At 37.3% G+C, this 26515-nt stretch overlaps 1 protein-coding gene across 7 annotated transcripts in view; it reads left to right on the top strand.

The window, feature by feature from the left end:
• The window catches only part of BABAM2 (BRISC and BRCA1 A complex member 2), a 170001-nt gene extending 143690 nt beyond the window's left edge, over positions 1-26311 (top strand). For 2 of the 7 annotated variants that reach the window (XM_040551411.1, XM_040551412.1), the window contains exons 11-13: positions 3820-3973; positions 20404-20529; positions 22967-26311. In XM_040551411.1, the coding sequence (XP_040407345.1) occupies positions 3820-3973; positions 20404-20529; positions 22967-23030 (344 nt within the window). In that variant the 3' untranslated portion in view covers positions 23031-26311. The other 5 variants (XM_040551415.1, XM_040551416.1, XM_040551414.1 and 2 more) reach the window with 5 other exon arrangements.
• Positions 26312-26515: the final 204 nt, after the last annotated feature.

Consider the following 26515-nt stretch of genomic DNA (forward strand, 5'->3'; position numbering starts at 1 on the left):
ATTAAATTACTTTGAGCATGAAACTGAATTAGAAAGCTTTACTTTCCTGAATGAGATAATTGTTTACATTTTCCAAAGGAAATGTTTCTATTTCTGTGAGAGAAGGGGTAAATGGGACTTCCTCTGACATAATTTTCATTTTAAAACTGAGTTTGACAGCAAGATTTTTACCTTCATAACCAAATATTACTGCCTAACTGCATGACTTGTGTAAGCTTGCTAGTTGAAGTGACTCACTTACGTAGATGAAGTTATTTTTAGAGAGATAATTTGCACTGTTTAGAAGAGAGGAAAAAAAGAGAGTCCTACTAAGAGCTAGATCCCTCATTATAGTTTACAAAGCTCATGAACCCAGCATCCAAGCAAAAGATGACTAAGCAAAGGGTCTATTGGTACTTTCAGGAATTTACAGACATGAGTCATCTGCTTATTTTCTGCAGACATATCACCAGGGTACTTTGTGAGTCAGCTGTTATTTGGAAATAGTACTTGTATTCATGATGAATACGTTTTTGTAGTTCTTAAGGTCTTAAGTAACTACCATGCCAAACCAAAGCATGCTTTTATAGTTTTCGTAGCTCAGGTGTGGATTTACAAAAGTGGTGTGTTGTTTTCAACTGTGATGCGTTTTTCATGATAAAGTCTGAACGTTGCCTGGGATGTGATTATGGTAACGCTTACCTGTGCCACCGTACGTATCACATGGAGACAGATCTTAGTTTTTGTTAATGCACAGATGTGGAGTCAGATTGCATATGCAGCCAGATAAAAAGAAACTTTATCAGTCTGTGCCACCTCATAAAAATGTAATTGTGACTATGTGTAGAATTTGACCTTTCATCTTCAATGCACCTTGCTAGCGTTGATTATTAATGGTATTTGCTTATTTTTCATGTATTAGTAAACCAACACCAAATCCAAGCATTTTGTACACTTGCAATGTCAATGCACTTGCATCCACTGTGCTAGAAGTAAGTTCTTGCCTTTATTTCCTACTTCTGAAATAACAGCTGGCTACCTTGAGATATGTATAATGCTTTACAGCTCAAGGCTATTTCCTGTTTACTCGTCTTTTAGGTGTGGTTGTGTTCCAAAATTGGTGACAGGTTTTTTTGCTTGGTCTGAACTCAGCACACACCTTGTATTAAAGAAACACTTGGGTTAGAAAAATGGGAGTTTGGCAATTTTAGGTGAACAGCAGTTTTAGAAATCAAAGGCAGATCAAATTATTCAAAACTCTCCTTGCAGTTCAGAATAATACTGCTGTTGGCCAAATGTGGGATGCACAGTTTTAATTCTAATTTGATTATATGATTTAACAGCTTATGATGTAGTTGAGTCCTGAAAATTCCTATACAGCTTTTGGTTGATAAAAGAATAAAATGTTTTCTTCTGTATTTTGGTGATACCGTTGTTGAAAAAATATTTGTAAAAATGAAAGGCTTGTCATAACAAATGGAAGCAAAGAAACTAATAGCATCGATGTCTTGATTATCCATTTAAACAGTGTTTCTAATGTTAGATGCTTTCTCTTAAGTGCAAACCTTATATTTTAATTAACAGGGACAAAAATGCTGCTACTTGTCCCCCTTCATGGAGACAGAAGCTCTCAGGGGAAAGACAATGAATTCAGAAATTTTCAAGTAAAAAAAAAAAAAGATTAACTATAAGGCTTAAATTATTACTCGAGTGTGTTACTGAATATTGTTATTCCTTTTACACAGGAATAAAACACACCAATATACAGAGTAGTTTTCCTTTAAGGAGCTGATGCTTAAGAAAGAGAAGATGCACTGGAGGTACAGAGTTTAAGCACTCCGAGCTAAAGAAGTATATTTATCATGTGGAAACAGAGAGCCTTGCTTCATATTTCTTTCTGCAGTGAAGTCCTTGAGACTCTGAGGCATGCACATCCCATCTGTGAGTGGAGGAGACAGCTTGCCTTCTGGTAGATGGCCTCGATATGCCAATGTTTTTCAGTGATACTACTTAATAATCATGTTACAAAGAGGAATTTGACAAAGCAATCGTGGAGCCTAACCTTTGTTACATCAGCGATCTGCCCTCAAATTAGCAGAGCTCTGCCCATGTCATTACCATTTAAGTGTCTGCTGGAAGCTGCTGTGTGAGCTGAATCACTTGGGGAGTTATCACGTGTAGGTCAGACACCAGGTCACGAACTGAGCAAACACTGTGATCTTTAGTGATTTGTTTTATTTTGAGACTACAGCTGGGAGATCACATTCACTTTCGTGTACTTCATTACTACGAACGTATTTACTTGTCAGCTTGGACGGAAATCTAGGGGAAAGGGAGTTCTGGTTTTGCTGATGCACATCCAAATATTCAGACATGATTAGAAAAATGAAGAAACTAGTAAGATGATAGCATGGAATTTAAAAAAAAAAAAAAAAAAAAAAGGAAAAGAAATCTTTCTTACACTGATATCTCAATCCATGAGCAGCAATTTCAAAAGAAGTGCTGGGATCTCTGTTCCATGATATATTTAGGAGGAGAAAATGTAATGAATTACCAAATGCACTGGAGAGGAGATCTTGTTGTGGATGTGGATGAGTTCAGTCCTGTAATGTTCCTTTCTCTTTCTTAAAATCTGTTGTTTACAGGGATTTTTGACACCTTTTTTTGTTCCTACTTGGGTTGTTGCAACCTACTTATTAACTCAGGGTTCTTCCCTTCTCTTTAAGCAGGACTGTGAAGTGACAAATAGAGAAAACTGAGTAACCAGGCTTATTTGCATGAATTATAACATTATTAATTTATTTAACTCATCGCTATGCCAAATAGGAAAAACAACTGTAGATTTACAGGGAATTACTGTTCCATTGGAATATTCTTTCATCCTGTTGACTTGAAGGATTGCAGTGGGGAGGATAAGAGTACAATCAGAGGTGCTTTGCAAAGCAAGTCTATATACCTTTAAAAATGCACATTCTTCTCTTAATTTTGGTGTTAAATTAGACCTCTAATATAAATTATTTCAGTCTCTCGATAACTCACTTTAATTACAGGTTTCTGAAACCTCCTGAAATTAAAAGTAGACCAAGAAAATCTTAAGTACATATCTAGCAATGCAGAAGTTAAGCTAAAGAAACATTTCTGACCATATTATTAACTATTACAGACTATTTTATTGTTCTGCCAGAGCTAGCTGATCATGAGACAGTGAAGCAAAGGGAACTAAGAGGTTCTGATTTTTATTTTTAGTGAGGTATTTTTGGTATTAATGACTTTGCAGTGTGTTTTTGGTTTTGTGGGGGTTTTTTGTCTAACAGATGACTGCAAATTGAGATTTATTCTAACTCGTGACTGAACCTTCCTATATCATTTATCAAATCACTTAACCACTTTAAAAATGAGAATTATGATGCTTTTGGTGTCCATGAGGGCACTAAAATGAATTGGCTACAGCTGAGCTGATAAAGAGAAATTTGTTTATTGAATGGAAAGCATAATCAGAATTTATTTTCTGTATTTTTGAAAGGGAAAATTTCACTATAAAGGAAAGTACTGCTTTTTTTTCTGGAACAATATCATGGTGTAAGTGTTATGATTAACATAGAAATACACTAGCTAAGCAATTTTTTTTTTACAATATTTTACACAATTGTATTGATTAAGCAATACGATGGACTCATTATTGTTAAGAAATACAGAAGTGTGTTAGAAGTAATCATCAATTGCTCCTTTCCTATCGCCTTTGAATCAGTAGAAAAGAATGATATATTACCTGAAAAAAAAAAGGAAAAAAAACCCACAATGGTATACTTTACTACTTTTTTTTTTTTTTTTTAATTTCAGTTGACCTTCCCCTGTACTTTCCTCGAGACCAGCCAACCCTAACGTTTCAGTCAGTCTACCATTTCACTAACAGTGGACAGCTGTACTCCCAGGCTCAGAAGAATTACCCTTACAGCCCACGCTGGGATGGCAATGAAATGGCCAAGAGAGCAAAGTAAGTCTGGCTGCTATTTGTTACACAGTATTGCGGTGCTAGAAATTTCACAGATGTAACTGTACCTTTCCAGTGTTCTGCAAGCTAAAACTGTTAGTGTTCTAAGAGAGTCTTAGCATTCCCCTGTATGCGTATAGGCAGATACCTTATTAATCATGCCTGTAGCACTAGTGCCAGAGGAGTGATCAAAACAAGAGCATTTCTGCAAGGCATGATACAGAGTAGTGAGAGTCTCTGCTGCAAGGAGCTTCCAAACCAAATAGACGAGATAGCCCACAGCAGGAGTAATCTGCATAATAGCAGTCAGTCAAAGTAATTCCTTGGTTTTGTGTGGGTGTATGGGGGACCCTGAAGGGAAACATGTGAGATGGAGAAAACTAGGAAGAAAAACCTGAAAGATATGGAATAATGCTGTAATAAAAAGGCACAAAAGTACAGGAGGAGGTAGAGCAAACCCCTAATCCAGCATAGTAGGTAGTCCTACCAGAGCTTGAGAAAGTTATCTGAAAGTCTGAAGAGCTCCCTCTTTTTTCTTTTTTTTTTCTTTTTAACTGCTCTCTATGTTGGCTAGAAACAGAGAATCTCTGACTGTTTCCTCTTCAGTCTTTCTGCAAGCCTTGATTTCAGCATAGGTAAATACCACTTCAGTCCTAGTATCCCCTTTAATTTAAGATGACAGGACAGCCTTCCCAGAGTGATTGTGTTGCAAGGGTAAGCTAGCGTGGGCAGTGGTGTTCCTTTTGTATACTGTGTGCTATCCCTGTCTTCTAATGAAGCAGAACAGATTTCACCTGGATGGAGCAATATGGGTAGTGGCCTTGCTTCTGTATTTAGCTTTTGCAAAATATAAAAATGTAAGAACAGCAACAAATCTAAGCACACTGATTATCAGTCGCTCATCACATAAGGCCTCAAAGTGCATAAATAATAAGGCATATTGGAATTAACATTTTGAATGACAATTGGAACATTAAATCAAATTAGCAAAGATGCATAAATAAGAGTCAAATGGAAATAGTTGAAGCTGAGTAAATCAAATGAATGGCAAGGTCAGAGACTGATTCTAATTTGGAAGTGATGGAAGCAGACAGTAAATGATTGAAGCATTTGCAGATTTTATAATAAATAGTATGGAGAACATCAAGTGACATTTGATTTTGGATTTTGATGCATTGTAGTAGCTTTTTTTTTTTTTTTTTTTGCTAGCGTTTGGTTTTAATACTGTAGTGTTCAGGGGAGATATTTCCTGATCAAGTATGATTTGGTTTTGTGGATTTGTTTCTTTTTTTCTAGCAGAGCATTATATGTATTTTGGTTCGTTGTTGTTGTTCGTGGCTTTTTTTTGTTGTTTTCAAATGAAACAATAACTGGAAGCATCACTTTTTTTTTTATGACTGTATTGCAAAAAAATGTTTGTGTAGTCAAAAAAAATGCACTTATTTTGCAGCTGGAAGCTTACAAGTACCTATGTTCTGTCTGCTAAGTGCATTCATTTATGAGTAGGTGTATACAAATGCACTTCTGTGCCCTGCACTTGAAATTTAGAAGTATTATAACAGTACTTTTAAAAGCACTAAATGTGTACACTTACTATCACATGTACGTTTTTTGAGGTTATTCACTCTTATGTTTGAGCCTTTGCATCTAAGTTTTACACTGGATACGTAATACGAGAAAGATGATGAGAAGCGGGGGAAGAAAGCATGCTGCAATGTCTGAAATAACTATCATTGAGCTGCAAAGAGACAGAGAGGCTGCTCTAGTTAAAAGCGCTTTGCTTGCAGGAACAGCTAGTGATTCCTCAGCAGGTACCAGAAATAAATCTACAGCAAGAAAATTATGATGTTATGATGCATGTTAGCATATTTTAAGGAGCATTTTTAACACAATTGAGTACTTATGTAAATATTGTTGAAAATATTTTCTATGGCTTCTTAGAATAGGCTAGCATGTTTCAACACAACCAAATAATTTTTCATTCTATTTTATTTTTACCGTAGCCACATTACAGACCAAGTATATGGGAATATACGTAGGCGTATATAGGAAAGTGTTCTAATTAAACATATTAGTTCCAACACCAACTCAATTCATCCCCAGTAAAAAAGAAAAGAAGGATATGTGACGCAGCCTCTAGAACCAATGTAACTCTGCTCAACTGAAGTAAATTTAGCCCTGGATAAATCAGGGACGTCTTTCTTGTGTTTATAAACGCTGTCCATTACGTTCTGCATATATGTAGTCTTCTTCCCTCTTAGCCAAATGGTTTCCCAAGTGCTTGGCATCATTTAAGACCAAAAAAAAATCTCTGTTTATTTTTCTGGCCCTACTGTTCTAGGTCCACAGGATATATACCACTTGATGTTCTGGTATCTGACCAAATTCTCCACCCTTATTCTCAGACGCTTGAGGGGTCAGTTTACACTGTATTCTTCACCACAGCCTAAGACACCATCAAGGATTAGTTTTAGTTGTTCTTGTCCCGAGTTCATTAGCTGTCCAGTCATGTACTGAAGCATATATACCACATCGCTTTGCAGGATGCAGGAGCACCACCAATCTCTCAGAGATTTCCTCATCCTCAGTTGGCAACCCCTGCCTCTTCTCAGCAACTGCATGCAGCCTGCTTATTCATGGGCAGAGCTGTCATAAGTTCATGCCAAAGGGACTTTGATTCTGTGCCCAGCCTTCTCACAGTTTTTTTTTCAAACAGGTGAGCCCATCCAATTCCTTCAACTCGAGGGCCAAACTTGAAATTCTTGGTATCCTTGCTTATCTCTCTGGCCCTTGAGCAGATGTAGGCATCTCTTTTGAAGTTAGGACTTAACCCTTTGTTGTAGCCTTGAGACAATCAGTAGTAATTACAAGTAGGAGCAAAATTACTCCCCTAAAATATATACATATAGATGTAGATTGTATGCATTCACACTTAGACACGCATCACCTAAATCTGAAAGGCAAATGCTCAGAGTATCAGTTTAGCAGAATCTTTTTCATTCACAGGGAAAAAGTGCTTGTTTTCATTTCTGAAATAATTGGACCAATTTATGCTTGTCTGATAAACTTCATGTATTCGGGTTTCTCTTTCTCTGTCTCCTAGTAAGCAGTTTTTAACATCACCTGTCTCCTTTGATGCCCACTGACTTGGATTCCTCACTGAGAGATAGCATCTGGTGACTGAATTTTGCTATTGTCTTAGCCAAAGGATTGCCCTCTGGCTTGATTTAATCCTAAGGGACGAATCAAGAACTGTTTAAATAATGTGGTTCCAGATGCCTCCAGATTTCTCATTTCTCAACTAAACACGAAAATTTAACCTGTTCCTCCAGCTAGAAACAGCAAAACCAAAAATATTAAAATTCTCCTACAAGCTGACAAGAGACTGTTTCCTCTCAGTTCCCATCTCAGGCTCTGCCTCTCGTAGGTCATTTATTTATCCGGCTGTGGCCTCCTGTGGAAGCAGTTTCTCCAAAAGATTTTGTCCAGAAGTACAATGGCAAGCCTAAGAAAATACAGTAAATTATAGAAAGTTAGCAGCCTTGTTTGTGGTGTACGTGTGAAGTAAACCATCTCTGTGCGGTTTCCATGGGAAAGCTCTCTTGTTTTTTGCTTAAATAGGCATTCAAGCGTACATAAATGGAGTCTTTAAAGAGCATGCAGACTCTGAGCCTGGGATTTTATGAAGGAATACTGTAAATAAAGCTTGTTTGTTTATACAAATTAAGTTCAGTTCTTAGATGCACTCTGGCCCAATTCCTGCCTGATCCAGTGCTGCTCTGGAGACTTAGGTTACACTTCAGGGAGAGCAAGTTAGGACTCAGTTTACTGTTTTTTCCTACATAAATCTACCTACTCGTCATTAAAAACAGCAGGAGGCGGAAAGCTGGTATCACAATAAAAAGTCATCCTGAGGGTTCGTATTCTTTTTTCCAGCTTGGTTGTTAAAACTACTTTCTAAATGACTGTTGTCACTGGCCATTCACTGATGTTTGCTGATTGTGGTGTTAATTTTACATCTTACTCAGTGCTCTGGCAGGGTAAAAGCTTAAAAGGGCTCAAGTGCTCTCAACTGTATATTGGCTTTTGCTGTGCCATAAGGTCAAGTGCAGCTTAAGATTATATGCAGGCGCATCTTGTGCGAGCTTCGTATGCATCCCCAGCACTGCTGGAGCTACAGTTTGTGCTCAGCACAACCGTGCTATGATCTGAACGTGTCAGGCTGGTGCGCTGGGCCGTAGCATTTTCAGCCTCACCAATATGCTTTCCTTGAATATCATGAAGTGAGAAGATGTTCATCACATGAAGGTGCTAGTAGCTGTTGGGCTGGAATGGTTGCTTTAAGCATTAAACTTGCCTTGTATGGAGACGGAAATATATCTTTTGGTCAAATAAAAGGATGTTTGAAAAAAGGGGACAGTTTGGGGGCCTCGGGACCCATCGTCATATAGCTGTTTAGACAATCTCAAATTGTAATATTTCAAGGGCTTGCTGTTGCATTCATTATATTTTGAGTGCCCTAATGATTTTTTTTGTATTGATATTAACCCAGTTTTCAATTCATCCATTTTCTATTAACTGAGAATTCTTGCACATTTTAGGTAGAATATCTTTTGATACATTTTGCATTCTGTTAAAGTAACAGGTTTCTCTCTTTCCTTGAAATTTTTGTTTTCCACCTATGATGCCTTGGATCTCACTCTAAAGTTTACATGTAAACACTGCAGCGTTTTTGTAATCTCTGCTTGATAGGTGTAATTAAGGTAATAAATCATTTCTTGTTATTTGTTTTGAATTTCAGTATATTCCCTCATTATTTGTAAAAGTAACACATTTTATTTGCATATATTACATGATTGTTTCATACACCAGTAGGTGTATGTGTAGTAGTAGGTGTTTCATACAGTAGGGATCTTGAAAGAGTAGATTTCTAAAATTTAACTTGTTTGCATTCATGTTTACGCTCCTCAGAAAGCTTTTTCCTTGGCTGTCTTTGGCTCTGTTCTGCTTTATCTTCAAGTTAGGAAAAAAAAAAAAAAAGGCAGGGGAAAGAAGCACAAAACATAGGGACCTATCCTTTACTCTGTGTGTGCGTGTATTCGTCTCTGAATGTTTGAAAGGTTCAGAACATTCTTTACAGAGAAGAGCAGTGGGGTACAAATGAAAGGAGCAGGTGCTGAGCTGGGTCACTTGTTTAACTTTTTAGTTTTTGATAGAGTCTTGCATCGGAAACAGTACAAAAGTGATTTCCTTGCCTGAAATCCAATAGGGCAGACATTTTGTTGCCTCAGGTGGACTCTTTCTCAGAATGCAAAAGGGCCAATATGCTGTGACAGCCATAGCGAGAAGAGATGTGGTGACCCACCCATGTGAAGTTTATGAAGAAGTTAATTTGATTTTATAGACCATTAAATCAAAACTCTTATTTTCTGTGGCAGTGTCAGCTCATCAGAATTATAAATGAAAAGCATAAACGCAAATTCAGAAAACTATGTTGTGTTAAAATATTTAATGGTTGCAATTGTCCTTGTGACATGTTCCCAGTTGATTTACCAGCAAACCTCAATAATAACATGATTTTGATTACAAGATATAAAGGCAAAATTAGTAGAGATTTTAATTAGATTTTTTCCAGGATATTGTTTTATTTTTACATTGTTCTTCTGCATACACTACACTGTATAGTGCATGTACAAGATAGTCACACTTATTGAGTCATATTTTTCATGTACTTTTCTTTAAATGTCTCCTTGGATAATTAAGTCTGACTCTTTAGATATGGTATGTTAGTTTCTGACAGGTGCCTGCCAGGGATCTTCAGTGCTGTCATGCATTATGTGGATTTCCGCCAAGACAGAAGGGCCTGGGTATTTGTTTCTGGTCACTTCTCATTAAAGCCTTGGCTGTGGGAGAAGAAAAATAACTATTTGAAGTTGAAAAGTATAGGTGCTATAGGGAATGCATAGAAATTAAATCTGTTAGGCAAGTCATTTTTCTGTTTTTGTATAGACATTATGTATATGTGCCTGTGAACTGTACGTATGTGTGTTTTGATACAAAGTAAGTATGAAAAAAATAAATCTCTCCTATATTGACAAGAGAAGTGCACAGAATAGATTGGAGGAGTTTGCTTGACAGAAGTAGAAAATAACAGCATCTTGTTGGAAGACAACTGCTCTATAGGAATTAAAGGCCAGAATTTAATGTAGGTGGTTCTTAGATAACCAGGGTTGGGAGTTGTTCTACAACTATGATCAACTAACTGCTTTGGCTTCTTTAGAGAGCTCCTTTATACATTTACCAAAGCTGCTAAATCTATATTAGATCCTGGAATTATAATTATGACCTGATTAAAAAAAAAAAAAAAAAAAAGTCCTCCCTTGCTTTAGAGAAATGGGTAGAAAGAAATATGTGGTTTTGAAAGGGAGCAGAGGTTTTATAGCCCAGATAAATACTGTTATTTGATCAATTACAAAGTAAACAACTGAGTAAAAATAGCAGGTGAGCCTTATTGTCTTGTCTTTTGAGTAATATTTGTAATTGCTCTGTTAAACACAAAGAACAGTCATATTGATTCAAACTCAATATTTATTTAACCTAGTACGATGTTTCTATCAATAGTCAGTGGAAGATGCCCGTGGAAGTGTGTGGAAAAGCATGTAGTGATATTTTTATTGCATATTCTACCATATTCAAGGATTTCTACATCCAGTTTTTTTTTTTGTTTTTTAACAGCCCTGCCTAGCTTTTCTTCTGTTTGTCTAACAGCTTTTTGAGCCCAAGTGAATTTTTATCATCACAAAACTCTGTTGGCAAGGGATTGCACAGGCAAGCAAGGTATTGTGTGAAGAACTAGCTTTGTCAACTTCTTGCATTCCTGCCCCCTAGTAGGCCCAGTTGTTAACCCCTAGCTCTTGTATCAAAAGAGGCAGCAAAAAATTAATCCCCACTGATCCACTTCATACTGTTTATGTTTTATGAGCCTTTTCACATCTTTTCTGTCACCATTTCTCGTACTCTGCTCACTTTTCCCTTCTACGGAAGCCTATCCATGTTTCTGATTACCCTTGCCCTACTTCCTTATAACTTTACTATTTGTTGTATTCTTTCTGAGATAGAGGACTGCATGTTACTCATGGTATGTTCACCATACATTTATATGGTGATGTAGTGGTATTGGCTGGTTTACTATTTATCCCAGTTCTAATAATGTTTGACTTGCTTTTCTGTGCACAGAGCATTATGCTGACATTTTAACACCAAGATCTCCTTATTATCTGTATTTGAGAGACTGTTTTTTGTGTATGTAAAATTAAGGTTTTTTCCTCACATATCTGCCTTTAATGTTTGTCAGTATTCACTTTTTGCCTGGTATTTTATTGCCCAGTCTCCCATTATTGTGTGAACCATCTGCAGCTCCTCATAATTAGCTCTCATTTTTCCTTCCCTGATGGAATTGTTATCATTAGCAAATTTTGCCATCTTCTTTTGCTCACTTTTGCAGGTCATGCTAGGAATATGTCGAACAACACAGGTGAAAACACCCCTTTCTGGTGCAGTTCTCAGGTGACTTTACCCTGAGAGAACTCATCATTCATTCCTATCTTTTTTTTCCTTATCTCAGCCTGCTGTTTATCCACTCATGGATCTTTTCTCCTGCTGTGGTAATTCAGTTTTTTAAAAACCATTGAAAAACCTTCCCATGTGCCTGTTGGAAAGCCAAGCAGTGTATATCACTTGTCCACATGTTTTTCATACCTTAAGAAGATCAGAGATTTGTGAAGCATGAATTTGACTCCTACCCAATGTATCATATTTATTTAAGTCCACTAATTCTTGACTTTTTATAATTTTATAGTTTCTTGAAATAATTTCTACCAATTCATAAGGCACAGACATGACATTTACTGGTCCACAGTTTCCCTTATCTCAGACCTTTTTTTTAATTGACATCACACTTCTCTGGTACCAAGCTGTTTTAAGCAGGAGGTTTTAAGCTATTTGAGAGTTTAACTTTCTCACGCTTGAATTTCTTTAGAACTCTTGGGTGTGAATATCATCTGGGCCTGCTGATTTGCGTGTGTGTGTTTTGTTGATTTGTTCTTTACCTTTTTGGCTGACATTTCTGCATGAGTCAAATCTTTCAGTATGTCCCTTGTAAAGAAGGGTTCTTGTGTGGCAAACTCTTTAAGCACCTCTGTGGTGAACTTAGATGAAAAAATAGTTTCATTTATTCTTTGTGACTTCATTTCTTCTGAGCATTCTTTTTTTTTCCTGAATGGCTTTTGTAGTATTTGGCTATTTTTTATTTGGAGGGCTGTCAGGTAGTTTGTCCTTCAACTTCATTTTCGGTCGGCATTATTCTACTTTATATATAAGTGTTAAGAGTTTTTTCCTGTCTGTTTTCCCCATTTGGAGAGATCTCTGACCTTTTGATAGTTTTCTCTTACTTCTAATAGTCAAGCGTGTGTCTTACAAGCAAAGAACAGAAATAGCTTTTTTTTTTTTTTAATATATTTTTTATAATCACAGCTGTTCGGCATCTCCCTTTCCTTCTGACTGGTTTGTCCTAATGAATATCCAGGGAGGATTCTTTTACGTTTTGGTATGTTGCCTTCGGCCCCTTTTGATAAGCGATCTGGCAAAGCAAAGTGCATAGCATGATGAAATCACAACTTTTACCTGCAAGCTAACTTTGTTTTCAGGGATGCTAGTTGTCAGACTCCTTACAGATACATCTGTGGTGTAACCCTTCATTTCTGCTGCTGAAGTAAAAGTGAGGGATCCTCTTAAGGATCATTCAAGTTCTATTATTACTTCTGTGACCTCCTCGCTTCTTGAATCTCTCCATTTGTTGTCTTGCCTTGCAAGCCTCACTCCTGAGTGTGGGTTTGCCCAGTCTTTTCTGCTTTCTGCTACTACTTACACTTTCTCTGCTTTCACCTTCCTTATTCCATCTTATTCTTCACCCTGCCTTTTATATTTAGAAGAGGTTCTTAGTTGCACGGTCTGGCATCAACACTAAATAATCTACTGAATAATCGTTCTGCAGCAGTGTTGCGCCGTGTGCATTTATGTAACCTATATAGGAGGAAATAGGAGGTGTAATAAGCAGTCTTTCTTTAAGAAGTTAACCTTTACCTGGAACGGAACAATAAGGCTATGCCTCTTCAGCAAGTAGGAAAAATAGAGCAGGCTTATCACATAGTAGCTCATAGGACTGGAAATTTCATGTGAATTTGCACTGTGTTTAGAAAGAGTCTACGAAGATTGAATTTTTCCATGATGTCCTTGGAATATTGTTCTCATGATCCACGGGCAAGGAAACGGGGTGACTGGGCTGTGACAGAAAGATTCCAGCGTCTCCCGTCTCCGCAGACACTTGGTACCCCAAGCACTGAGTAATCCCCACAGGGAAAATGGAAGTTTAGAAAGCAGAAGCAAAGTTGCTATGATCTAAGACCACAAGCCTTCATCTGACTGAAGCAAGTCTATTTATATACATTGTGGAGAAGGTGAAGGAAGTGAAACGTTTATCTCTTGAACTGGCAAGCAGAAGGCATTGATAAAACTGTTTTAAAGCAGAGGTTCGTTTTGCTGTGTGTGGCTCAGGACTCCGTCTGTGGGATGTTTCTGTAAATTCCCAAATATATATGTCAGAAACCAGTAAGGGAATAAACACCAAAATCTTGATTTCCAGATGATTCAGAAAATTCCCTGTTTCATTAATGAATTCAGTTGATTATGTCCAGTAGCCTTAATTTTCATCTGTAATTGCCAGTAGGGTTTCATGCTTTCGGGAACATGTACATTCTTGGAACTAAAGTTATCTTTTGCTAAGTGGCAGCCCTACTTACACTGTTTCTTTAAGCTAAACATTAATTGCCAGCCTACATAACGGTCTACAGTCCTGGCTCCACAGCAGTTCCCTAGAACTCCCTTCCGTTATATTTTACCTTTAGTCAGGTTGTTATATTTATGGTGGTTTTGTTATTCGAACAGATTGTCAAGATTCATTTTGCTTTATGCTAAGTTAGGCAGCAGAGTCATCTTAATTGTTATAGCAGAGCTATGTTGAATTCTTGACTTTATTTATGAAATCAATATAGTTTTTTGGAACAGAGACACAAATGGAATGTACAACCAAATTAACGTTTAATTTTTATTTCTGTTTGCTTCATATGCAGTAAACCCACCTGTTATTTCTGTAATCAGCAAACCATTGAAAAATATGTCTAAATGTAACTATTTCCTGCACCTTTCTGTGCTACTTGAATTAAAAATGGCAGTAACCCCAAGAAATTCTAGTGGCGATAGGCATTGTTAGTAAAACACAGAAAAACAGCTGTCTGGAGTGAAGTTTAATGTTTGAACTTGAGATACACATTTAGTTTCACTAGTTCTACTACTTCAATTTCCTGTTATGGTTTTGGTCGCACGTGTTTTGTTTTGTTTGCAGTTTTGCAGACAAATTTCTGTCATATAGTACTACGAACCAAGCTGAAGGCAACAGTATTTCTTTAAAAATCAGTGTTTTGACAGCTTCCCACTGCAGACCTCCAGCTCTGTTGGCTCTTGATTACTGCCCAGTCCTTCAGACTATGTGCACGATCAGTGCCTTTGTGTAGACTGCCAGGTAGAAGTGGCCATAGACGTTTACTAAAGTCTGTGTAGGTAAATCACAGCAAAAGGAAGTAGACTGGGGGAAAAAAAAGGCAGAAATATGGAAATATTGGAAGAGGAAGAGAGGTTATTTGATGATTTTTTTGGCACCCTGGAAAGAATCGCTAGCAGCATAATGGCGCTGTGCTGAATCCTTTGTACGTTTGTGAGTTTAGCCAGTCCCAGTAGCAGTAATTTGAGCTATTGTTTTGCTGTTGTATAAACACTTCAGATGTTTGCTTGGCATCGCCAATTTTGGAGATGTATAAAATGGAGAACTGTAAACATTGTTTCACATAAAAGCAAAATATTTGCTATAGATAAAGCTCCCTAGTAAGGAAATTATAAACCACAACCCAAAGAGCACAGCATCGAGAAGCTTTGTTCAGAAATATGAATCCAGGCCAAGTATCATTATGTACATTTGAAGTGATAAAGAAATCCTGGAAGGTATCTTTATTGTTCTGCTGCTCTGCTTGGATAAATTTTTGTGATGTTCATATTCAAATGATGATTTAGGATTTCGGTTGCCTTTTGGATGTCTACAGCATGCCACAATAGGCCTGGCTTTGATTAGTTCGTGAGCCTTTGCCACGTGGAGAGTATCCATTGTGTGGGTCTGGCTGTTACAGCGTGATTCAAACTACGCAACCAAAAGGTATTGTGCTGAGAAGTATTTGCCGCTTAAATTGTTTTAGTATCTTAGATCTGCAGAGTCAGATCATTTGTTTTAACAACCATTTTCTTGTAATGATTGTGTCATAAAGTGTCTAGCGTAGAATTAATCATCTGTTATCCCACTGTCGTAAGAAAGCAAGCAGACTTGCATTGTGCTGATGTATCTTTAGCCTTGTGAGGAATGCTGTGGAAGAACCCATGAATAAATAGACAGCATAACATGCTTCACCCAATAAAAATGTGTTTTTAATGCATTATGTAAAGTAAAAACAGCAGAGATGCTTAAACATCTCGCATTTGAGTTTATAGGAGACAAAACTACGCCTTGAATATTGGTACAAGGCCTTTTAAAAGAATGGTCTTGCAGAAGATTTCAGCACTGGTTTCCAGTCATTGTTAAACACAAGGCACAGAGATGCAGGAGGAGGAATATAACCACCTGTTGAGGATCTAATAAGCACTCAAATGGAATATGACCTAAATACAAACCCACTAGTGGAATTAAGGTAGCAATTTATTAATGTAAGTTCCTTTTGTTAATTAGTACTAAAGGTGTTGAATTAGGTAGCTCCTGACAAATGGAATTTTAAGAGAGAACATTCTAAACAGAAGAAAAAAACTTTAGCAACTTTGACTTTTTTCTATTATAAACAAACAGCAAATCCTAGTACTTGGTGAGTTGTAGTAAATGTCTTCTACACGGGAGATTAATTATTAGAGGTTCCATGAAACAAACCAGCTGGCTGTGCCTGTGTAGTCACGGGAGAAGAAATCCTGTTGTCTGGCACCCAGAAGGGATTTTTGTAGGTGTTCAGTATTTTCAAAACAAGTTTTCATTATGTCAAAACAAGTTGCAACAGGAACATAAAAATACAAAGGCACGCTACATATGTATGTGTACTCTGTGCAAACACTTTATACTTCAAAAAGTGAATAATCAGGTGACGTTGATAAAGCCTGGAGAAGCTCTTTTATAATTCTAATATGGCTGTGCTGTAGAAATAATTTATATAACAAGATTTTGTTGCAAAGTGTCAGCATAATAATACTAGTCTGGGAGGAATAGGTCAAAGACATCAGTGTGCCTCAGGCTGTCCCTTACTCTGACCTACGCCCTTCTTAGTTCCTGTTTTCACCCAATTTAGTTGGAAGAGGGTAGAACGATGCTATTCTAACTAATTTATGGAGATCAGTTGTCTTTGGACTGGATTGTTCTTCTGTCAGGGTTCTGTGGCTTTGAAGAAACTTGCAGATGTCTTGCAGCAGTTCCTTTACGGTGCAGAAGGAAAGAAATACGAGATGCAAAATGATGCAAGTCATAGAGTTGCAACTCCTCCAGAAGAAATGGGCAATAGCTGAGGTAAATGCCTGGGAGTCTCAACTGTATCTAATACAGCTGAGAGGGTTACAATTTAGTCCTCGCCTCAGTCCCAGGGCAAATAATTGCTTTTGCAGAATATTCTAACATAAATTCACTGTTAACCTTACCGAACAACTCAGCAGAGGACTGCTGAGGAGAAGGGTGTCCACGCTGCAGACCTGAAGAAGACCTGGAAGGGTTATGTACAACTACTCCGAGATCCGCATGACTATGGAGTACCTGCCCCAATCAGATATAGAATCTTGAAGAGGTTAAGGAGAAGAATCCCACTTTTTTCCTGTATTCCCTGCTTAGACTAGGAGAAAGATGATGTATTTATTAAATGTAATAGCTACTATGATTTTTAAGTATACAAAGGTTGTACTGTAAGCAGAGCCTAATGCTTTCAGAATTAAACCATAGTCACAGGAGACACTAAAACATTGTACAAGAATGAATTAAAATATTGAAATAATGGATAGTATTTAAGAATAAAGTTTGTTCTCAAAAACAATAATTGGACAAATCCCAAGTATAACAACTTGAGGCTGTCTTCTGATGGGAAGGAATGCAATGCATACACTTGATATGGTGAGAGAAAGTAATAGCAGCCCATGTGTCTGTGAAAAGATCAAGATTTTGGCTCAAGGGTTTTCACTTGCCAGTAAAGAATGTGCAAGGACGGAATACACTGTGCTGGTAGTAGATGTTGCTATACAGCTGAGTCTGTACTTGATATGGACCATCAGGATTACTTCACCCTCCTCCTTTTCTTCAAATCATCCCTTGGTGGAAAAGGCACTTGAAACTCCCACATCCTGAGCCGAAATATATAAGACATATGACTGCAAGTAGTGCTAGCATGGATGAATTTGAGACCAGCTTGCTGGAAAACTTGGCACACTTAAAAAGGGGAGTTTAAGGGGAGTCTATTTTGTGAATGACTTAGGAAGATGATTCATCACCCCATGATGAACATCCTTCCTAGACCAGAAAAAAAAAAAAGCAGAAATCTCATTGGTATGTCATTTTGTGTGCTATTTTTCCCTCGCTGAGTTTGAATATGTGTTTGAATCTACTCAGAATTTCCCACCTGAAGGTTTTAAGAGAAATAGAAACACATAGACAACTCTTCTATCGTTATATAACACCAGTCAAACAAAAACAATAGCAGAAGGAAAGAAGTGCATTACCGTGGTACAATGCTTTCACAAAAAAGGGATGTGAAGTGTTGTTTGATAGTAGATCACAACTGCATAACTTAAAATCTTAGAGGAAGATTTTCAGCATAGGAATCTGAAGGCAAAAGTTATTATCAAATGGTCAATGAACTAAAAAACTACCAACTAAATTTTAAAAATCCAGCACTAAGTTATACTGGAAGAACATTACAATTAGAAGGAAATTTCACAAAAGCAATGTGAATTCTGAGTCAAGTATGTTTTAAGCACTGCAAGCCCTTACCCTTAGATTTAGACATACACATGGGCTTCTGGAGACCTTGCACCACAGTCAGTGTTTTATATCACTAGAAACAAGTAAACAACAAGTGATCCAATTCTACCCTCTTTTAGATACTTACCATTTACAGTAGCAAGACTTTCTTTCTACTGGATAATAAGGTGAAGAAAAGATAAGTGCTTTACTCTCAGCAGATGTCCTTGAGCATAGCACCTGAAATTCAATGTACCGTATCAAGTGTATATAGTGGTTAACTACAGCAAAATGTGTTGTTTTCTGGAGTGCCGAAGCAAAATTTCCATAGAAACCCCATAACTTACTACCTTGAACTTGGAAAATGACCATTTGAGGGAACAGAAACAAATAGACAAAAATAATGGATTCTTACAGTAAGACATTCAACAAAGAGTTAGACATGTGCCTGTATGCGTATGAAGATTGGCACCCACTTTAAGCTGAAAAGAAAACAACTCTTTAAACACTGTTTAAGCTAAGATCTAAACCATTATGAGAGGGATACAGAACCATTGTACTCAACACTCGTGTATAAAATACCTGTGGACTTAGTGCAAACCAGTTTCTCTGTACTTGAAGGAGCATTTTATGCAGTTGTTCTTAGCTTGGTGTAAGGTCATTGTGATGCAGACCCGCTGAGAACGTGGTAGAGTAAAGCAGGAGAAAGGAGGAACTAAGTGTTTCCTGAAAAGGAGAAAAAGCATTGATCAAAAGCTGATTTCTGGCATATGAGACAGCCTAGAGGAACCATAGATCAAGAAGCAAAGCTTGCTTTCTCCATCTTCAGTGTGATTCAACAGGTACACAAATTACTGAATTATTTTTAATAGCTCTTGTCTAGAGATTGCAAACTTTACTAGTGGATGTAAAAAATAATAATTTTGAAACACTTCTGAAGTGCTTGAAAGTATCTTGTAGCAATGTGTCTGAAACAAAAAAAAACCTGAGAGATTTGTATTTAAATTCCTGTGTGGCACAGGTGAAAGTTATTAAGGGTATAAATTTGTGTGAATAGGATATGAGAAATGAATCTTTTTCCAAAGTTTGTGTTTACATTCCCAGTTTCTCTTCGCCTATATCCACAGGATGCTAGAGTATAAATGTTCTTAACCATTTTAAAGCTTAAACCTTTATGAAAGGAACAGTAGTCCATGTGAGAGAGGCCTTTGTCATCTAGTCTGTTAGTGTATTGTCCTTTTGAAAATGTTAAGTTTTTTAAAGTGATGTTTTGTAATCAACTGTGAAATAGTATGTCCGTGGCTGTGTGAAATAATAAGTTCATGTTTGTGTGGAAATGTGTACGCTTTGACCTCAGAACAAGTTGATTGGCAAATGAAACTTGGCCATTGTCAGATAGTAAGAGGTGTTTGTTCTGCTCCTACTTACTAGGAATTTCTGCAGTCAGCATTTCCACTTCACTGGAAATTAGAATGTTTTAGTATATGTTTCTGCCACAAACTTAAGATGAAGGGAAAAAGTTCTAAAAAAAAAAATTTGCCTGGAACATGTGAAGAAAATGCAGTTGTGACACTAATTCATCTCCTAGCAGTAGCACATTGCCTCCTGGAAACAGAAATACTGATGATTTATCCCATCATTCTTGCCATGGACTGGGTCCTTTGAAGAGATTACTTCTGCTAATATCTTCATACTTCTGTCTCCTCTGTTGCACCAGGACCTTCCTTGTCTGTGTGACTAGATACATCATCTGTGAGATGCTGAATTGCAGATAAGCAGGTTAACATCAAACTGATTCAATGTTTAGGCTTAGTTCTACAAACCAGGATGTCTCTTCTCAGGTCAACCCAAACCAAAGCACCTCATTCTCTTCTTTCTTCTCCTGATGAAATGTCAGTAGCATTTCCACAAAAATGCTCTCAACTGGGCAAAAATGCAATTTTCCATTGAAAAAGTCATGTGATTTAAAGAAAATCCCAGTGAACTCTAACAGTAAGTAATGTCCCTGCTGCCTGTTCCACTCCATCATACATACTCAAAATAAGTGTTGTTACTTTTATACACTCTCTAACATTTGCCATTCCCTCCCTATATGCAGCCATCATTAATACCAGAGCAGTTTAACCTACCTTCTCTTACTTCCCCTTCTTTCCACTTCAGCTGATTAAATATGCCGTAGCTAATACAATTCTATCAAGTATGTTGTTCTTTTGGATCTCTTTGCAGGCTCTTTTTCCTTGTGTGTGTGATGAACTGTAATTATCCGAACTTTTTTTTCCCCAAATTTCTTTAATCTCAGATACCTGGGCAGCATGGGAGAGGGGCAGAAGTGGAGGAACATATCCCAACTAAACGTTTGCTACTACATTTATTTCAGTCTGGAAGAGACCGCAAATGATAAGAGAACTCAAGCATATACTTTAGAGTATGTATGGAAAGAAAAAAAGTAGACATTTACAAATTATGAAGTACTAAAGTAATTTTTGCAGTATATATAACATCTCCAAGAGGTTCATACAAACTACCAGTGAAATAACACTCTCCTTGAAATAGTACATTTGATCGGAATGTAAGGAGGTGTTTGATTTAGTATTGCAGCAAAGGATACAAGCTCTACTGCAGGAACCAGTGAACAGAGAGGATACTGGTATAGATAATGATGGTGTGGGAGTGTGTATGATGTGGTATTCATTTTTGGAATTTATCTAAGAGAAAGGTGATTGAAATATAACACAGTAAATGTGATATTAATGCAAAGCACCAAAATGCTATAAATGATGTGTTTCAGGAAAGAAATAAAAGGTAGGCAAATACTCCTGCTAATATTCCATTTAATGATTAAGAATTTTTACAGTTTAGGAAAATGTAAGAGGAAAGATTTAAGTAACATATACCAAGTCAGTGAGAAGAGCATGTGCATGGAAGAAGAGTCTGCAAAGAAGCTCTCAAAGGGAAGGAAGAAGCTACTTAAAATAAGCAAGCAGAGGAAATGTAATTAAATGCTAGGACAGATAATGCAAGGAGAAATAAAAGGATGATAGATCCTGTGGTTGACATTGTGCAAGTGACACTCCTTGAACTGGCAAAATGATGTAGAGCTGACCGGGCCATACAAAGGCTACAGTTTCAAATGTATGCTGTAAAAACACAAATACAGATTTTGCATTCAATTGTTAAAATCAGATTACCATCTTAACTGGTTTATGTATGCATGTGCCTGTATGAACAATCACTTCTGTGGGCATAATTTACAAGGGCTGCTTTCTGAACTTTGATTCTATAAATCAAAGTGTATTCTATAAATACACATAACAATTTGGGTATGCTATAAAATTTGTGTACTGGTTGTCCCTCTTTTCTTTTCCATTTCCAGTCTCAACTCCTCAGTCCAGAAATGCTCTTACTTTATATCGCTCTTTTAACCTTTGGACGGCATCTCATGTGTGTTTACAGCTTTTGTACAAAAGCTGACTGTAGCTTTTTTTTTTTTAATTAATTTGCGAGGCACAACATCACAAAGAGAGGGAAGCATTCTCTTTTGTGATCTTGCAACATTTTTAGATGTGAGGAGGTATGACTGGTGTTCAGTGATTGCCAAAACTTCTACCCAGATTATGAAATTCAGATTGTGATTGATAGCGAAAATGATCAGCGTATGTTTGCTTCAGGAGGTATGCAAGCAGAAAAATCAGTAACATAATGAACATGCAGCTGAATGACTGCAGCTATTCTCACTTCAGATTTTTCTTTTTTGGTGGGGAGAATGGGAGGAGGTTCTTCTTGTGCAGAAATTTATAAAGATCAGTGATATAAACAGAAAACCAGATGAGAAAAAGATAGAGAAAGTGGAAGTTCAGTGCAGAAGCAGTAGGCTAAAAGCAAAGACAGCAAGGTGAAGCAGCTTCTAATACAACGTGCAAGTAAAGGGCATCGTGGAGGCATACAAATATGTTCAATACACAGCTGAGTACTTCAGTGCAATAAACTCAAAGGTACAATTCAAACTCAATTTTGGATACTTCGGATCAGCTCATTTTATGGACTTATGAGTCACTCAATTATTTGTAAAGAAGATAGACTGAGATCCAAAGCATACAAAGCACATCTTAATTTATAGAGTAATGTTCTGAATTTCAGTGTCTACTGAAAGGAGTTACAGTTCCTCTAAAGTGTTAGTATTTATTCTCTACATCTTGTATAAACTACTGCCATCAGCAATGACTCTGTATTGCGTCGAGGTTGCTGTACGGAGACAGATGAAGAGCTTATCTTCTGTACATATTCTGACTTTACCTCATGATTTGCTGCTCCACTGACTTGGCTGTCTTTGGGCCTTTGTTGCCATATGTGAAGCTTTCTTTAACATAGAAAATGACATTATTATCCTAGAAACATGGTAAACATCAACTGTATCAAAAAATCTGATATAAAATGCTGCAGGCATAACCACACTTAAGACTACTCTAAGAATTTCTCACTTTTGCAGCCTTTCAAAGGTATATTTTCCAGTGCATAGCAGAGTTTATTTCTGGAACTTTGCATTGGATAAAATATGGACACTGGATCAGGCTGTTCTGGCAGCATCAAGTCACTGATATCGACCACACTAAGAGGTGTGGCGTGTTGTTTGTGGTGAGGCAAAAGACTAAAGAACAAAGTACTGCTGGATCTAGAAAGCTGCAGTATATGGATCTGCTCTATGCTGAACACTTGTAAGAAAAGCGCTACCCATTTATGAGTTCTAATAATGGGCTAAACACTGCAACTTCATGCTTCTCTTTGTTAAAACTTTGGCTACCTACATACACCGTACACTCCCTCCTAACTATGAATTTTCTTGTTTCTTTTTTTTTTCTCACTAGGGCGTATTTCAAAACATTTGTCCCTCAGTTCCAGGAGGCAGCGTTCGCTAATGGAAAGCTTTAGGTAGCCTCGGGCATTGAGATGATACTGGACAGATTTCTTCAGTCTACCCATGTCAGCACACAAGAAGAATTCCTGGAAACGGGCTGGACTGGCTTGATACTTTCTAGCCTCTGAAATGGATTTGGTAGCTTCAGTTTTTGTCAGATTTACGAATTGATGACCTCAGCTAGCACGCTCAAAACTGAGTGTTTGATATTCATCCCATCCCTTTGCCTCTGCCACCGCCATTCCTTCATGTATCTACTGGATTAAATTTAAAAACTTGTGTTTTGATGTGATAACGTTTTCTGGTGCCAGCAATGTCCTATATGTCATGCCTTGTTTGCTTGTCTTCGGAGGGTGTTAATTGGATTATTTTTTTTTCACAGAAATTTGTGAAATTTGTATATTTAGTTAACATTTCCAGCTTATCCTGAGAAAATCTAAAACTGCCGTATGTACCAGAAATGCCTAATGGACTGTACAGTGCCATATTCTGCCTTGGATGTTGGCATCTCACTGTGGTTGTTACTCTCACAGGTATGGATATGAGTTGCACAGTTCAATTCTCAGTGCCTTTCACGTTGGTCTGATATTAATGTGGCAGGGGTTTGGAGCTGTTTTTTTTTTATTATTATTTCAGTTGAAAGCTCATCTTATATTAAATGCTGTGCTTTTATGCTTTGTTTTTATTTCCAGTTGCACACTTTCAGTGTTTTACTAATGAACTCCCTTTGCTTTTATGAAAAAGTTTTAGTGCTCCAGTACAAATGCTCATAGAGCTAGTTATATAAATTGGTATAACAAAATAATGCTCTTTCATAGACCTATAATTTTTCCAAGTAAGATAAATACTGCTAAGAAGAAAACTTTCAACAAATGAGTGAATGATGTCTTGGAAAATAACTAGTGAAATAATGTAGGGTTATAGATATTTAGCTTAATGCTTAAGTTCAACATGTCTTCTCAGAAATAACTTTAAGTGTATATAACTGGAAACATTACCTCCCCTGTTTCTGACATGCCAAATGCAAAATTCCACCTATTCATCCTTTCTTTCGTGCTTGTGTCAGGCGCACCAGTTAGGGCTAACAGTCACGGTGTCACTTCCCGAATTAATTTGTAAATAGACCAGGGGACTTTCCAGTAAGGAATGAAATCAACGGTCTGCATTGCTTATAAATGGCACATGGAAAATGTGCCCCACTTCTGCTAAATATAAGGAACTAAATGAATAGTATGCAGATGATATAGTGGTACTGAGAAAACATTTAATTTGAAATTATTCACCATATCACTGCTATCTGCTCATGTAATGAATTCTCATCAAATTAATTGATTGGCAGTGTTCTGCCCTTTCTAAAACTTATTTTACTTTAGAATTAGTGCTTTCCAGTGGAATGTCCACCTAGGGGCTATGGATGGGTCTTGAGCAGTGAAGCTTAATAATTAAAAATTATGCAGATTAGTTGCCTCTAGAAACTACAGGTATTTTTAGCTAGTTTATAGGCAAAATTGTAGTTTATGTTTAATACTGAAGTTCTTGGCTGGAAATCAAGCTGCAAACAAAATCAGAGTTGTTTCTGCAAGTCTACTGAGAAAGGGGACGTGGTCTGTCCTGTGACCCATCTCCATGTGACTGCTGCTGCATTATCTGAGGGCTGTAAACAGCTCCAAAGGTCTGAGGCTGAATTCTCCCCGTGGAGGCATCGCATTAGGCTTTTGCATGCAAACCAAGTCTTACAGCAGATGTGGAGGGTAATGGCTTTGTGTGTTGAGCAAAGACAGCTGAACAACCTCAAATGACTGAAAACAGGCATTGTTTAGTGTATTGGGACAATCTCAGATCTGCATTTCTTCAGGTAAAAATCAATGCCTCACACACATACTCAAGAATAAGCTAACTCTTGTGAATTGGGAGGGAAAAGGAGGACAGCTAAGGAAAAGCATTCACAGTCTTATAGTAACAATCTCTAGTACCTTCAAAAGGAAAAAAGAAAAAACATAACTCAAGTTGCATCAGTAGATCCCTGGGACCTTACATTTTATAGCACTGTCTTGGATTCAGTGTTGCAGTGACTGCCCCATGAACACGGTGTTTGCTCTACATACTTAATTGATTGCCCAAGTGGCACCAGTACTTTTTTAATCTTTTCAGAAATTGCCAAGATGCTTTCAAAGGCTAGCAATTCCAAAACGATCCAAAAGGAGTGGGACTCTTCAGAGTGAATGCACATTTTCAACCAAAAATGCATCCTTCACCTCCGTCCTCAGAATTCCAGACTGCTTTAGTACTAAGGTCTACGTGTTCCAAAAGCCATGATTTACTTTGAAGATATAAAAAGCCTAAATCAACGATTCCTCGTGTTATTCAATAGTATTATACCAACTTCTCACTAGCACGTATGGAAATGAGCCAGTGGTTTCAGTTTTAATTTTACCTCTTGCAGCTGGTACTATTTGGTCAAAAAAATGAGGTAGAAGGGTTGAGAAACTGATCTGTTTGTGTTTGAGATAAAGTCTGCAAGCCTAACTATTTTCAGGTTAGAAAAAAGGCATTTTGCTTGCTCTGAATGAACTTTTTCTTTATTTCAAAGCCACCCTGCACTCTTTGAAGCACCCAGTAGTAGTTTATGGAGCCCTTCCCGATCGTTCTCAGGTTGGTTTGTGGGTGTTAGACCAGGACAGGTAGGGCGTTAGGAGGAAGGACATGGAAATGAGTGAGCTCTTCAGAAGGAAGATTATGTATAAATGCTAAATCAGAAGGGAGAGTTAGTCTGAATAATTTCATATCAAATCAAGTATGGATTGAAGCAATTTAAGTTAGCCACAGGAGCTGTAATCTGATAAGGTGGAGTTAACTCTGTTATATTCTGTTTTCTGATAATAGCCATTATGGCCACTTTAACGGGGATGAAACTTTCAGCTCTTTCTCTCCTATAATGTGATACATACAATTAAAAGGAGCAGTTGGACCTAAGCTGATTCCTGTGGTTTCTTAGAACAACAAAACAGGAGAAAAACAGCAATGTTACGAACATACTGAAAAGCCTCAGTTCTACTCTGTCATGATTTTAACTGATAAAATGCAGTAAGCCTGTATTTACTATTCCCCATCAGTGTACAACTTTCTGACAGTCCTTCAAAGTGTAGATGTAAGAGTCGAGCCTTTATTCATCTGTATGCATTGCATCCGCTGTGCTAGAGGTAATACCAAAACTCCTGGATTCCAAGTTAGTTTGTTTTGTGAATTTGCTGAAAAGACTGGACAAGCAGCTGGAAGAATAAATAAAAGTTAACAATATTGCGTGTGGTTTGGCCTTCATTGATCTTTCTGTCGTGCTGGTCATTGCTTTGTTGATCAGCATGCTTTGTTTGCTGATTCAGCAACATTTTCAGCACCATCTGCGTCCTTGGAACATCCTCCCATTCATATATGGAGTAAACTTGACTCCATTTTTCAGAAAAAAAAGTCATTGCTAGAATTAGCAGAGATCTCCTACGCA

This window comes from Cygnus olor, chromosome 3 (assembly GCF_009769625.2).
Source record: "Cygnus olor isolate bCygOlo1 chromosome 3, bCygOlo1.pri.v2, whole genome shotgun sequence".
NCBI classification, from domain to species: domain Eukaryota; kingdom Metazoa; phylum Chordata; class Aves; order Anseriformes; family Anatidae; genus Cygnus; species Cygnus olor.